The sequence below is a fragment of the Microcaecilia unicolor genome, chromosome 5 (assembly GCF_901765095.1).
Source record: "Microcaecilia unicolor chromosome 5, aMicUni1.1, whole genome shotgun sequence".
In the NCBI taxonomy this organism is placed as follows: domain Eukaryota; kingdom Metazoa; phylum Chordata; class Amphibia; order Gymnophiona; family Siphonopidae; genus Microcaecilia; species Microcaecilia unicolor.
Window position 1 is genome coordinate 233,037,759 of NC_044035.1, and position 15,493 is coordinate 233,053,251.

At 44.0% G+C, this 15,493-nt stretch overlaps 2 protein-coding genes across 5 annotated transcripts in view; one reads left to right on the forward strand and one right to left on the reverse strand.

The window, feature by feature from the left end:
* LOC115470589 (peroxidasin homolog) overlaps positions 1-15,493 on the reverse strand; it is a 142,638-nt gene that overhangs the window by 87,651 nt on the left and 39,494 nt on the right. The gene's annotated exons all lie outside the window — the stretch shown is intronic.
* LOC115470592 (putative nuclease HARBI1) lies at positions 12,344-14,252 on the forward strand. Its single transcript, XM_030203876.1, has 3 exons — positions 12,344-12,575; positions 12,953-13,304; positions 13,607-14,252. The coding sequence occupies exons 1-3, from the start codon at positions 12,345-12,347 to the stop codon at positions 13,984-13,986; spliced, it is 963 nt and encodes a 320-aa protein (XP_030059736.1). The 5' UTR covers position 12,344; the 3' UTR covers positions 13,987-14,252.

The following is a 15,493-nucleotide window of genomic DNA, read 5'->3' on the forward strand; positions in this document are numbered from 1 at the left end:
CAGAAAGCACTATGCTGTAACTACCTCTGCCTATAGGGCCAGGTATTCTCTTCCCCCCTTCCCCCCCCCCGCTCCCGCATTAAAGCATACATTTGCCAAGTCCTGCCAGCTGAAGAGATCTCCTGAGTGATTCCCCACATACGATGCCAGAGAAGCGCTCAAGTTGGTGGTGCACTTCAGCTGCCGATGTTGGTACTCCCATGCATGCTCAGTTCAGTGGCTGAACCGAGCATGCGCAAGAGTGCCGGCATTGGTGGCTGAAGTGTGCCTGCTGACTTAAGCACTGCTCAGACAGCATGAGCGGAACTCACACAGGAGACCTCTTCAGCTGGTGGGGCTTCGCATCTCCACCAGCCATTAAAGCAGAGGGGGTCTGAGAGAAAGTGAGGGGGTTCAGGCCTTCGAGGCCCCCAATGGCTACGTCACTGGCATGTACATGCCTGGATAATTTATAAGCACCTATTTCTGCACATAAAATGCTGTATTTTGCACCAGAAAGCTTTATAAAATTACCCTGTTAAGGCCTATCAGGCTCTTAACAAAGTTGTAAGCCCTTTGTAATGCAATGTATATGAATGGGAAGTGGAGTTGTGAACTTGTTCCATCTGCACTGGGAGGGAACTGTTTCTATAAAAGAGCTAGCACAGAGTAACTAGGAGGAGCTGACTAGGAGTAAGAGTTATGGAGTGGGCAAAGGAAGAGGAGATTGCCTTCATCTTCCAGGATGCAGAGTAGGATATGAGTCCCTTCCTTCATCTACAGAGAAGTCTGGTATTTTTATTTATTTATTATCACATTTATACCCCACATTTTCCCCACTGCGTCAGGCTCAATGTGGCTTACATCGTACCGCAAAGGCGAAAGCCAATCCGGTAAATTAAACTAATACAAGATATAATCTACATTAGAAATAGTGGAGACGATTGGAAAGGAACAAAAGTAACAGGGAAAACAGGCGCATGTATACTAGAAGATGTGCATTTATGAGTGCGTGTTCAGTTCTTTTGAGTGTCTAAAAATTTAAAGTGTGCACAAGTTTCTTATATGCACATACCTATGAATTAGCATTCATACAATCAATTTGCTTGCTTAAAAAGTTCTTATTTGTATATAGTGCACATGCTAACAATAAATATGTCAAATGAGCAGAAAAATGTCCCAAAAATCGAAAAAATTTAGTTTCAGTGAACATGAACCAATTTTTTTTAGGCCGTGCATACCCTTGGTATATTGGTATTGCGGGAAATCAGCATTAGTTTCCACAGAATGGTTTACATCCAAGGTCAAAGGATAGAATCAGGTCCAAGAATTGCAGGTTTAATAGAGAGAGTCAGGAAAAGAAAAATATGATCTGCTGTGAAGGAAGTCTGAGGAGGCAACAGATGTTACTAGGGACTTATCTAAGTGCTACATTTGTGTGAAAAGCAGGCTACATATAAACAGAAGCATCGTTATCCATGAGAAGGAGGTAATGTTTCTTATAGGTCATCCATGAGACCCCACTGTGAGAACTGGGAGATGAAAAGAATTTGGAGAAGGGTTACAAAAATGGTAGAGAGCATGCAAAACAAGCTTACAGTGAAAGACCTGAGATACTCAAAATCTACCTGCTGGAGGAAAGAAAGGAATTGGAGGGGGAATGTGACAGAAGCATTCCAATGAGTAACAGATTTCAGTATTTAAAAGCTTAATTCAATTTAAACATTTTTAAGCAGCTTTTACAGCTAGTTCAGAGTAGATTAGAAATAAAATACAGCAACCACTACATCTCTAAAAATATAGGAGTAGATATTCAGCTGGGAGCTGCCAGTGTTTTTTGTGGCTGCTGATGGATTTGTCCCCAGATATTCATTGCTGGGTAGAGTTACCATATTTGCCCGAAGAAAAAAAAAGAGGACACATGTCCCTCCCTGTTGCACTCCCCACCCCTGACACACCAGTTCCTCCCCCCTGTCCTCACCCCACCCCATCCTCTGGCACTTTGACCCCCCCCCCCAAATAAAGCCAGATTCCCTCTCTCTCCCTATTTAGATCCCTCACCAATGTCCCAGCCTCCCTCCACCCACATGACTCCATTCACTACCCCCCTTCCCCTCCTTTACCTTAGTGTGGTGTCCAGGTGGTCTAGTGACCAGGGCAGGATAGAGCCTCCTCTTTCCTGCCTGGTGCATCTGCAGACTGTCTTTCTCCCGCACCGATTCAAAATGGCTGCCAAGAGTTCAAGCAGTGACCGTGTGTGTGAGTACAACCACATGCACACAAATAAATAACTTTTATATAGCTAAATATAAACACAAACATCTATTCAGACATACTGGTTGATATTCAAAGCAATTTAAACAGTCAGGAGCCTCACTGTCCTGGGCCTAACTGCAGATATTCAGTGGCATTTAGCCAGATAGCACAACTGAATATTAATGGTTAGCACCTAAGCCAAACCGGATACTTTGTGGTTGGTCTGGGGGTGGAGTTGGCATTTATGTGGTTAAGTGAAAATATTCAGTGTTTCACTGCATAAATAGGATTGCTTAAAGTACAGTCCTATCTTTATATGATTCACCTTATGCGGTTAAGTTCTAAACATTGCACAGGTGGCCCACTGAGCGAAAAGGTACAAAAAGTAGGGTTACAAATAACAGAGATAAGGCTATAAACGTTTGGAAGGATAAATAACCTTTGTGTACTATATAGGGTCAGTAGAATGGGATGGCAATTTCTGATGTTTTTCATGTTCTATAGCCTAGAAAGGCTAACACGGCTCTTCAGCTTGGAGAAGTTACCTAAAGTAGGGAATTTTATTTCTGGGATTAATTACTTTTTTTTTTTTTACTGATAAATGTTTCTGATTTCTTAAAGAATAATTAGTCCATCCATAAGGCTGAAATTTGGCAGGGTTATGCAGTTGATATCCCTCTATCTTGTGGTATAAGTAAGTCACGTACCCTGCTTTTGGTACCTTTTCGCTCAGTGGGTCATATATCTATATATACTACATGTCTCCTACATGCAGCTAGCAGTCATGATCATAGATCTCTGTTTTTGAACCAGGGATCCAAGAAGGTGACAGCATTCGGTAGGCAGCTCTGGATTCCTCTTGCAATTATACCTAAGCGATCTTGATGCAGAGCAGGATTTTTGCCTTCTCTCTCAGAATGTTCCTTTCATCCAATAGACCTAAATGAGTCACCCTGGACCCTCAGAAGTTGTCAAAGCGATGGTCCCTATTCAGTTAACACCAAATTTGGAGCTTTCCTCATCTTCTCTTGTGACAGATCTACAGCCCCGATCTACAGGGGGTGCAACTAGATGAGGCAGGAACTACAGAATATACATCCCCATGTTTGGTAATTGAGGGTGCTCCAGGTTGAGGTGACCCTACATAAGAACATAAGAATAGCCATACTGGGTCAGACAATGGTCCATCTAGCCCACTATCCTACTTCCAACAGTGGCCAATTCAGGGCACAGGTACCTTACAGAATCCCAAATAGTAGCAAGATTTATGCTACTGATCCCAGGGACAAGCAGTGGCTTTTCCCATGTCTATCTCAGTAGCAGACTATGGAATTTTCCTCCAAGAACTTGTCCAAACCTTTTTTAAACCCAGATACATTAAGCACTGATACCGCATCCTCTGGCAGCAAGTTCCAGCTTAACTATTCATTGAGTGAAAAATATTTCTTCTTGTTTTAAAAGTAGTACCATGTAACTTCCTTGAGTATCTCCTAGTCTTTGTACTTTTTGACAGAGTAAAAAACTGATTCATGTTTACCCGTTCTACACCACTCAGTATTTTGTAGGCCTCTATCATTTCCACCCTCAGCCATTTCTTTTCCAACTGAAGAACCCTAACCTCCCTGAAGCGGGAGTGGCAAGTTGGCCACAGAAGAACCCCTCCAGCAACAGCTTGTGGGAGCTTTGAATGGGGCGGAGAATAGAGTCTTGCCTTCGCCTATCTTTTTCATCAGGGTTTCAGAGCAAAGTTATAAACATTCCCATATCTGTCCCTCACAGTACTAAAATTGGTATTTTCTTTCAATATATGTTCAATAGATCTTAACACCAACACAATCTCTGTCTATATGCAACCTATTGAAAATTAAATTAATGATGTATACTCTATATGTTAAGTTATTCTGACTACTAAAACTAATATCTTCATCAGGACCAATGCAGGTCAGGAATACTTAGCAGGATCCCAAATGGCGCATAATATATTTCATACTGCTTATTCCAGGAAAACACAGTACAGTAGGCCTATTCCAGGTCACTTCAATAATATCTATAAGTTTTTTCCTTCCAAGTAGAACTCAGTATTCCTAACTTCAGGGACACTTGACTTTTTGATCAGTGTTGGACTCTGTAATAGGTGTGGTTTAAACACTGGAAAGGTATGTGACATTGTATTCTCATCATGAACCTGAGGCAGTACATCTCTGAATGACAATTTTACATGGCTTGTACTATCTGTCACAGAGCTTGGCGAGTGTCTCATAGAATTGAAGACTAAAGTATAATCTCTGTTGTTCTCAACCAAGAAATCTCTGAAGACTCCTGGCATCATAACATACAATAGGATTACACCTTAATTATGAGTTTACAAAGCAAATGTTGTTCATATATTTATCTCTGTACTATGACCAATTTTAGGTAATTCATCCATATTGAAATAAGAACTTAAGTGTTGCCATACTGGGACACACCGAAGGTTCCGCCCAGAATCCTGTTTCCAATAGTGACCAATCCACGTCACAAGTACCTGGCAAGATCCCAGAACAGTAAAACAGATTTTATGCTGCTTATCCTAGGAATAAGCAATAGATATTTCCAAGTCCATCCTAATAATGACGTATGGATTTTTAGGAAATTATCCAAACTTTGTTTAACCTTGCTAAGCTAACTACTTTTACCACATTCTCTGGCAATGAATTCCAGAGTTTAATTACTCATTGAGAGAAGAAATATTTTCTCTGATTTGTTTTAAATTTACTACTTAGTAGCTTCATTGCGTGCCCGCAAGTCCTAGTAAAGAAGTGATTCATGTCTACCTGTTCCACTCCACTTAGTATTTTATGGACCCTCATATCTCCCCTCAGCTGTCTCTTCTCCAAGCTGAAGAGCCCTAGCTGCTTTAGCCTTTCCTCATAGCGTTTCTAATTCCACTGTGGGGCTCATTTTCAAAGCATTTAGACTTACAAAGTTCCATAGGTTCCTATGTAACTTTTGTAAGTCTAAGTGCTTTGAAAATATGCCTCCACATCTTTTTTGAGAAGCGGTGACCAGAATTGCACATAGTATTCAAGGTGCAGTCATATCATGGAGCATTACAAAGACATTATAACATTCTCATTTTTGCTTTCCATTCTTTCCTATTAATTCCTAACATTCTATTTGCTTTCTTAGCCACTGCTTCACACTGAATAGAGGTTTCAACATATCATCAACGATGACACCTAGATTCTTTTCCTGGGCGGTAACTCCTAATATGGGACCTTGCATCAGAATCTCTGGTTGGGTTCCTATTTCCCCTAAGCATCATTTTGCATTTGCTCACATTAAACATCATCTGCCATTTGGATGCCCAGTCTCGTAAGTACATAAGTACATAAGTAATGCCACACTGGGAAAAGACCAAGGGTCCATCAAGCCCAGCATCCTGTCCATGACAGCGGCCAATCCGGGCCAAGGGCACCTGGCAAGCTTCCCAAACGTACAAACATTCTATAATGTTATTCTTGGAATTGTGGATTTTTCCCAAGTCCATTTAGTAGTGGTTTATGGACTTGTCCTTTAGGAAACCGTCTAACCCCTTTTTAAACTCTGGCAAGGTAACCGCCTTCACGTTCTCCGGCAACGAATTCCAGAGTCTAATTATGCAATTTTTCACAGTCCACTTACGATTTAACAACTTTGAATAGCTTTGTGTTATTCTGATCTCTAGACCATTTATAAATATGTTAAAAAGCAGCTTGGAAAACTGGCCTTAGTAGAGCTGCTAAATATAACCAATTAACCATACTTAAGTACTTTGTTAATATTTTGGTGGGTCTAGTGTTTAAAATAATGATTCAAATTCTTGTATGGGACAGTGACATTTTTCTTATAAAAAGAAGTGCAAGGGGCTTGTGGTTGAAGTTGCAATGAGGAAGGTTCTTAAGAGGAAACATGAGAAAATACTTCTCTAATGAGAGAGTACAGATGCCTGGAATAATCAGCCCTAGAGGAAATAACAAGCATGCTTATTATATATAACATAGTAACATAGTAGATGACGGCAGAAAAAGACCTGCATGGTCCATCCAGTCTGCCCATGACAAACTCATATGTGTATACCTTACCTTGAATTTGTACCTGTCCTTTTCAGGGCACAGACCATATAAGTCTGCCCAGCAGTATTTCCCCTCCCAACCACCAGTCCCGCCTCCCATCACCGGCTCTGGTACAGACCGATAAGTCTGCCCTCCCCTATCCTCGCCTCCCAACCACCACCCCCTCTTCCCCCCAACTGCTCCGCCACCCAATTTTAGCTAAGCTTCTGAGGATCCATTCCTTCTGCACAGGATTCCTCTATGCATATCCCACGCATGTTTGAACTCCGTTACCGTTTTCATCTCCACCACCTCCCGCGGGAGGGCATTCCAAGCGTCCACCACCCTCTCCGTGAAAAATACTTCCTGACATCTTTCCTGAGTCTGCCCCCCTTCAATCTCATTTCATGTCCTCTCGTTCTACCGCCTTCCCATCTCCGGAAAAGATTCGTTTGTGGATTAATACCTTTCAAATATTTGAACGTCTGTATCATATCACCCCTGTTCCTCCTTTCCTCCAGGGTGTACATGTTCAGGTCAGCAAGCCTCTCTTCATACGTCTTGGAACGTAAATCCCATACCATCCTCGTAGCTTTTCTTTGCACCACTTCCATTTTTTAACATCCTTCGCAAGATACGGCCTCCAAAACTGAACACAATACTCCAGGTGGGGCCTCACCAACGTCTTATACAGGGGCATTAAAACCTCCTTTCTTCTGCTGGTCACACCTCTCTCTATACAGCCTAGCAATCTTCTAGCTACTGCCACCGCCTTGTCGCACTGTTTCGTCGCCTTCAGGTCCTCAGATACTATCACCCCAAGATCCCTCCCCGTCCGTGCCTATCAGACTCTCCCCGCCTAACACATACGTCTCCCTTGGATTTCTACTCCCTAAGTGCATCACTTTGCATTTCTTCGCATTGAATTTTTTGCCAAACGTTAGACCATTCTTCTAGCTTCTTCAGATCTTTTTTCATGTTTTCCACACCCTCCGGGGTGTCCACTCTGTTGGAAATCTTGGTGTCATCGCAAAAAGGCAAACTTTACCTTGTAACCCTTCGGCAATGTCACTCACAAATATATTGAACAGAATCGGCCCCAGCACCGATCCCTGAGGCACTCCACTACTCACCTTTCCCTCCTCCGAGCGAACTCCATTCACCACCACCCTCTGGCGTCTGTCCGTCAACCAGTCCTAATCCAGTTCACCACTTCGGGTCCTATTTTCAGGCCGTCTAGTTTATTTAAGAGCCTCCTGTGGGGAACCGTGTCAGCTATGCTGTGGCTATGTCTTATCTCTTAGTGCAATGGAACATCAATTATCACATCAAATGTGCAACTCCATGCAATTGAAAAACTTTTTAAAGGGTCTGGTATACTGACCTCAGAAGTGCCACGTCTGGTTCTATTCTTCTGTCGTGACAAATTACACACCACAATTGTCATCGGTCACCACCACCTCCCTATATCTTTAAATAAATTTTAAAGTTATTTGTTCTTAATTAAGAAGGCTTTTTGTACTCATCTGAACTATTGATGTTTTTCTGCAGTGTCAGCTTATGGGAAGTTAACATCCGACACAGCACATGTTTCGCTTATAGCTTCCTCAAGGATATCCCCTTATTATAGCCCATGCTCATCCTGCTGATTGAAAAAAGTCAATAGTTCAGATGAGTACAGAAAGTCTTCTTAATATAATAACATTAAAATTTATTTTAAGATATAGGGGTCCTTTTACAAAGGTGCGCTGAAAAATGGCTTGTGGTAGTGTGGGTGGGGGTTTTGGACATGCGCCAATCCATTTTTTAGCATTCCTGTAAAAAAAGGCCTCCTTTTTTGCTGAAAATGGACTTGCGGCAAAATCAAAATTGTTGCATGTCCATTTTGGTTCTGAGACCTTACTGCCAGCCTAGCGGTAAAGAATCTGGGCAGTAATGACCTATATGTGTCAAATGCCATTTGACATGTGTCCGTTATGTGCGCCAGAAAATAAAAATATTTTTCAGACGCGCATAGCGGATGCACGCCAAAATTGAAATTACTGCAAGGGCCACGCGGTATCTGGGTGGTAACTCCAGTTTGGCACGTGTTCGGCGTGCGTAGGCTCCTATGCGGCTTAGTAAAAGGGGCCCACAGTGAGGTGTTGGTGACTGATGACGATTGTGGTATGTAATTCGTCATGGTAGAAGAATAGTACCAGACGACGTGACACTTCTGAGGACAGTTCACTAGACCCTTTAAAGTTTTTCAGTTGCGTGGAGTTGTTCATAACATAAATGAAGCACATTTCTGGTACATACAGAGAACCTTGTATGAGGCAAGTTGAAAAGGGACAGATACTAAGAGGAAAATGAGGCACAGATAATTGTCCGTATTGTTTGTTGTATTATTGGCCTCGAATCTTTATAGTGAATAGATGTTAAAAAATACTCTGACTCTTGGAGCAGACATATTTTTTGCCGAAACAGGACTATGTCGAGTCCATATTATCTGGTAATAAAGATATTTTATCCATCTACCTCTGGAGTTCTGCCAGGTTTGGTTGCCCAGCGCCCCTTCCCTACTCTGTTGCAAGTGTTCTTCCATAGGGAAGCCTTCTTTGTTGTGTTTGGTGTTGTACATACGGAATAGCATTTAGGCAGGAATTTGGCATTTACAAATGTATGTGCACACATATGTGTATACATCCTAGTATTCTAAACATTCTACATATGGGGCTAGATTCTATATATCATGCCTAAAAGATCGCACCAAAAATTAAAATACACCTAGGCGTATTCTATAAACCGTGCCTATATTTAGGCACGGTTTATAGAATATGCCTAAATGTAGGCACGATTTTTAGAATACACCCAGCACCTGTTCCAGCTAACACCCGGTGTAAATAACGGTGCCTAATTTACATGCAGAACAGGCATATTCTATAACACTGCGGGTAAATTCTAGGTACGTCCTTGACCCGCCCATAGCCATGCCCCCTTTTCAGATGTGCAACTTAGAATTTACGCCCAGCGCTTTGTAGAATACACCTAGACAGTTGTATGCGTAAATTCTAATTAAAGCCAATTAGAGGCAGATGCACTAAACGTTTTTCATCGTTAAATGCCCTTAAGGAAGAATTTCCGATCCTTTCCATGCACTAAAGCCTATTTTTCGACGGTAGTAGCAGCTAACGAAAACGGAATGGAGATGAGCAATTAGTGTGAAAACCCCATTGAAACGACATGCACTAACCTTTTCCGATTGCCTTTACGCAGGAAAAAGGCAGGAAAACTAACGAGAGGTCTGGACCTCTCGTTAGGACAGCTCCGTGCAGGAAAAAGTGTTAAGTGAAAAAATAAACAAACTTTGAGCCAATCCCAGCGCATTAGCAGAGCTAAAAGCGCTGTGATTGGTCCAAGGGATGTCAGAAAACACAAAAAAAAAAAAAAAAAAAAAAGGATCGGGAGGGGGCAAGGGCGCCCATCAGGAGCGTCCTGTACGGACGGCCTTGCCCCCCCCCCCCCCCGCTGCTCCCCACTTTCCGCCGCTCCCCCCACCCCGAAAAGCAAACTTCTAGAAGCCCCTGCCCCCCTCCCTTCCTCACTACTCTCAGCTCCGCCTCCCGACATCCTCCGTCAGCGTTGCAGCGAGACGCGCTGTGATTGGACAAAAACACGTTGCACCTGTATTGTTTTGCTTTTAATGAAGCTTATAGAAAACGTGTCATAACCACGTTCATATAGCACGTGCATAACATACGCAGTTAATTTACGTGCAGCAGTTATGGCAGCCAGAGGAAGAAAGCCTAACTTTGCAGATATGGATGTCCTCTGGCTCGCTCAACTTTTCATAATAAATGAAAAGCGTCTTTTCCCCCGCGCAGGGAGAAGGAGGAATATTGGGCGGATGGACAAGGGCTGGGAGACTCTACAACGCCTCTTTAATAAGCGTTCCTCCTTTCCCAGATCTGTAAGTTGGCAGTATATAGGGCTCTACGCACAGTGTCGTACCAAGGGGTGGGGGCGGTCATCCTATTCACAGAGGTGTCCGTTCATGGGGGGCCGGGGGGGCACACCCTATGAACACCAGTCATTACATATAACAGATTTTTGCATGTGCATGAAAAAACAAAGGTGGTCCAGTTACTGACATCGACAGTGCATGCCTATTTCCAGTTTTTAATGTACATCTGATTTCCCTTTTTTTGGGTTTACAGGTTGAGGAGCTAAAAAAACGTGCGCGGGCGTTGCGCAAGGACCACCCCGAATGGCTAAAGGAGGTGAAGGCAAACCTTGACAACAGCCCAGGTATTGGTTCATTTGACATGAGTCTGCCACATTACAGGTTTGATAGTGGCCTTGTGCTTTTATGTGATAGACAATGTTGTTGTCCGTGCAGAATTGTCATCTTCTGAGGACGAGGAGCAGGAGGAGGAGGAGGAGCAGGAGGAGGATGACGTCGTTGAAGGGTCCCTGGCTGCTGTCGACCTCCCCGCCCTTCCGCTCCTACCCCTGGTCCCCACCTCCTGCCTTATGCCCGTTGCCGTCCCGGCCCCTCTCAGGTCTCCAGCCCCCCCCTAAGAGATCCCGCCAGTCCATTGTCTTGCGCCTCCCTGCTCCCAGGTATGGCCCTTCCCACCTTTCCTCTCCTCCTCCGTCCATTCAGTCCCCTGTCACCCCACCCCAGGCGCAAAGTCCCACCAGCCCTCCTGTTTCCCCCGCTTCCCCCCTCCGCCGCATAGTCCCACCAGCCCCCCTGTTTCACGCTTCCCCCCCTCCGCCGCATAGTCCCACCAGCCCTCCTAGTACCTCCTTTCACGCTCCCCATCTGACCTCCCTCCCTCTTTCCCTAAGCCATGCCGTCCATCCACCTCCGAGGAATCACCCCTGCTTGAGATGTTCCAGATGGCACGAACAGGGTGAGTTACCAAAGTCGGTCATGACTCATCTCTAGCCTCGTTATACTTGTCAAATTTTTCGCTGATGTCTCTGCCGCCGCGTGCACCTGTAAGCGCTTATTAAGGTTCATAATAATAATGTTGGCTATTATTGCATATCACTGTGTGTTTCTGTTTTACAGCAGTTCGTGGTGATGTTTTCTGACAGTTCTTCCATTGTCTTTTGTAACAGGTGCCATTGTGGACCTCACAGGGGAGGACAACAGTGATGTCCCCTCACTACTGACCACCCCCCCACCACCCCAAACTATGAACCGCAGTGTCTCTCCCATGCCCCCTCCTCCCACCGAAACCCGTGGGACATGTACCTTCCCCACTCCCACCCGCGACCGAAGCACCTCCACCACTCTCCCCACTGTGCAAGATCGGCCACATCTCCCCATATGCCTCTCCCCTAATTAACCTTCCCCCAGATGAGCTCCAGGACATGGCCCAGACCCTGCGCATGGGAGGACAGGCACTGGCGGACCTTGCTGAAGTTATCCAGTACCTGTCCTCCAGCGTACAGCGCCCTTGAAAAAAGTTGCCCAAAAAATTTATTTTACAACTGTAAGTTGTCGCACATAAAAAAAAAAAAAATTATGTTACAACTGTATAAAAGTTGCACAAAAAAAAAAAAAAACAGTTATGTTACAACTTTATAAGTTGCACAGAAAAAAAAAAAAAAAAAAAAGTTATGTTACAACTGTATAAGTTGCACAGAAAAAAAAAAAAAAAAAAAAATATATCTATTTCGGCTTTATAAATAAATACTTTCAAAGCCTGCGGCCGTACACGAGCGACAATATGTTACGTTTATTTTATGCGCCACCATGGAGCACGGCTGATTGGCTGCTCGTTTGGCGCTTAAATATGACGTACATTTTGCGCTCTATAGAGAAGCGTTCGTCCTCGTGTTTCCCCGGCTCGCGAATAGAAAAAAGAAGTCATGGATGGTGGGTTTTTCCTTGCACAGTTGGACTTTTTCCCTGCCATGGATTATGACCACATGCAGGAAGAGGAGGTAACAGAAACCATTGTACAACACCCTGTCCACGTTCGCCCACGCCGGCTCCCCCGCCTACGTGTGTTTCGTCAACGGCTGGTTCTGGAACACATGTCAGACAGAAAAATCGTGGATGACTACCGCTTGACCAGAACAGCTATACATCAACTGTACCATGAAATTAGAGATGATATTGACCCAACCACACATAGATCTCACGCAGTGCCTGGCCTTGCTAAGCTGCTTACTGTTCTGCAGTTCTTAGCCACAGGCACATTCCAGCATGTGTTAGGGGGTAACAGCGGCGTGGACCAGGCAACTGTTTCAAGACATCTTTCGCAGGTAATACTACGCATTTTGCCCTGTCATCCAAGAGTTATTTTAAAAAGTAAAAACTTCAGATCCAGCATCACTGGTCTGTTTTTGATAGGGTTACCATACGGCTCCAGAAAGAGGACACATTGATCCAGTGTGGGTTTTGCTTCCATTGAAAGCAATGGAAGTAAAACCCAGACTGGCGCAATCTGTCCTCCTTTTTCTGGAGCCATATGGTAACCCCAGTTTTTGAAGAGCGTGATCCAGTTCCCACTCCTGTTTTTTGCGGCGTGCATTTCGCTACACCCTATCCTCATCCCACCCCTCCTCCATCGTTGTGCGACCCTCCTTCTGCAATGTATAAAACATGGATAACCAATCCCAAAATTTGCACTGTGTTTCAGGTCCTGCACGCACTGAAAAAATGCGTTCGCCAGCACATAGCATTTCCCACAGGGGAAGAAGAACAGAGGAGGGTCAAGCAGGACTTCTACAAGATTGCGCGGTTACCCAATGTCCTAGGAGCTATAGACTGCACACATGTTGCCTTGACCCCGCCTGCGGATCGAGAACTGCAGTATCGAAACCGCAAGATGGGACACTCGCTGAATGTGCAAGTGGTTTGTGATGCTAACCTTAGGATCCGTGATGTTGTTACACGTTTTCCAGGGAGCTGCCATGACTCTTACATATTGTCTAACAGTGCACTGGGAAGGAAGTTTGCAGAGGGGCAGAATCAAAACGGATGGCTTCTTGGTGAGTTGCTTACATTTGCTTTACTGGTGTGGTTGATACTACAACATACTACTAATTAACAATGCTGTATAGAACAACACACATGGAAATTCCTAACTGCCATTTCTTTATAGTGCCCTGGTGGCCTAGTGACCACTTCCGTCTTCCTGGTGAAAGGCGGAAAAGGTCACTATACCAACGGGCTACTTATAGGTAAATGTGTGTTAGGTGGCTGTGACTTAGGACATGAAAAGTTCATTACGGATATTTTGCGACCCTTTAATATTATGTTCTCACACTTATGAACTGTTGTGTTCCTGCAGGGGATGCTGGATATGGGTCGAAAACATGGCTACTGACCCCGCTTGCAGTGCCCCGGTCTGATGCAGAGAAGCGTTACAACGAGGCACACATTGCAACAAGATGCACAATAGAGCGCACGTTTGGGGTATTGAAGAGCAGGTTTCGCTGCTTGCACATCTCTGGTGGCTCCCTGCAATACTCCCCTGAAAAGGTAGCTGACATAGTGCTTGTATGCTGCATGCTTCATAACATTGCACTGAAGCATCACCTTGACATCGACATTGTAGTCCCTCCAGAAGTGGACATTGCCTCCTCGGACAGAGGGACAGATGCAAGCAAGGGAAATGCTGTGCGCCGGAAGGTTATCCATGATTTCTTTTCTGAACCTCGCCATCCTTAGTAGCCTAGTACCACTTGTATGACCTGTCTGTCATATTCCTGGTCAAGGAGGGATATAGGCAAGTCCCACATAGCGTGTGTGTGTCAGTTAAGAACTTACAGACCAAAATCCTATATCCCTTCTGGAATGGGGAACATGTCAGCACAGAACTTGCATATGAACGGTGTGTCATTAGCTGGTGTCAACAGATAATGCTATGGGGGTAACATTGCAGCAATACTATGATTAGCAAATCACTATTTGTCACAACCTACGTCCTCATATAAACTTATAAAACAACATCGAAACAGTTCAGAACAAATACTTTTATTAATTAAACAGGAGAAAAAAAAGGAAATGTTTGATATATGTTCCAAAATCGTGCTGCATTCAATATTCAAAGGTAGGTAGACGCGATGCATTCATAAGCTGGAAAAGACAGCATAGCGAGATGTGTTTCTAGCTCCGTCGGACCATGTTCCGATGTTCCACAGCACCTTCAAAACAACAAAAAAACCAATTACAATTTGCATTTTACTGTTTTGGTTTGGGGGGGTGATACCAAACCGTTTCAAAGTTTCAAAGTTTGAAATATACCTGTTAACAAACATTTCGGACAACCCTTTCACATGGCGACAAAACAACAGTGCACAAATGTCAATAAAAACTATCAATGCATTTCACAAAAATATCCCCTGTTATGTAACCACAATTGGAAAACCTCTTTTCAGGCTCAAAAAAAAGGGCTTGCACTCCCCTCCCACAGCCCCACCGGTTTCAGTCAGCGGGTAACAAATGAAACTTACTATCCAATGACTGGCTGTTACAAAGCCGGGGTATGTGTGGGTATTCCGTTGTTCTGTCGTCATCGCCGTGTTCTGCTGCTCTGTTGCTGCAATGAAACAACATAACATTAAACTTCATATGTTGCAAACTGTGTACCAAGTTTACGTTTACAAAGGTTGGAGGCTAACGTGACAATTATAGAAAAATAAAGGCGAATAAATGATCAAACGAACTTTTTCTTTGTATGTGTCGCACCCATACTTACTATTGAGAAACAGGCTGCCACACAGGGTGCGCAGTGGAGGGTGTTATGTTGTTCTGTGCTCCCGGCTGCGGGTTACAGCGATCGTGCCTGCAATTAGATGAAAAAGGAAGCAGGAAAATGTAAATAAGCCTGTCTAAAGTAAAGTACAGAGACAGATCGACGGGCCACTCAATCACCCGAGATACTTACTCAGAAAGGGAGGCCCTTGCGACCACGTTTTGGCCTGCAGACCCTACACCTAGCCAAAAAAAAAAGGGGGGTTACGGTATGCACAGTGTGCCAAACAGTAAAAACAAGGAATTTACAATTAAAAACATGTACAGAAAAGAAGAGGCCACAGACATTACCTATAGGAGGCTGAGAAAAAGAATAAACACGATGGCCGATGGGAGACAATGAAGGGAGCGTGGGAGGTACACCTGTCTCGAAGCCTGGGGAAAAAAAAATCAGGCTACAGTACATACATCTGGATCGTTT

Coding starts and splice junctions, on each gene's coding strand:
- LOC115470592 (XM_030203876.1), top strand. CDS start 12,345: ATGTCAGACAGAAAAATCGTGGATGACTACCGCTTGACCAGAACAGCT. Junction 12,576..12,952: donor TTTCAAGACATCTTTCGCAG/GTAATACTACGC, acceptor ACTGTGTTTCAG/GTCCTGCACGCACTGAAAAA. Junction 13,305..13,606: donor TCAAAACGGATGGCTTCTTG/GTGAGTTGCTTA, acceptor GTGTTCCTGCAG/GGGATGCTGGATATGGGTCG.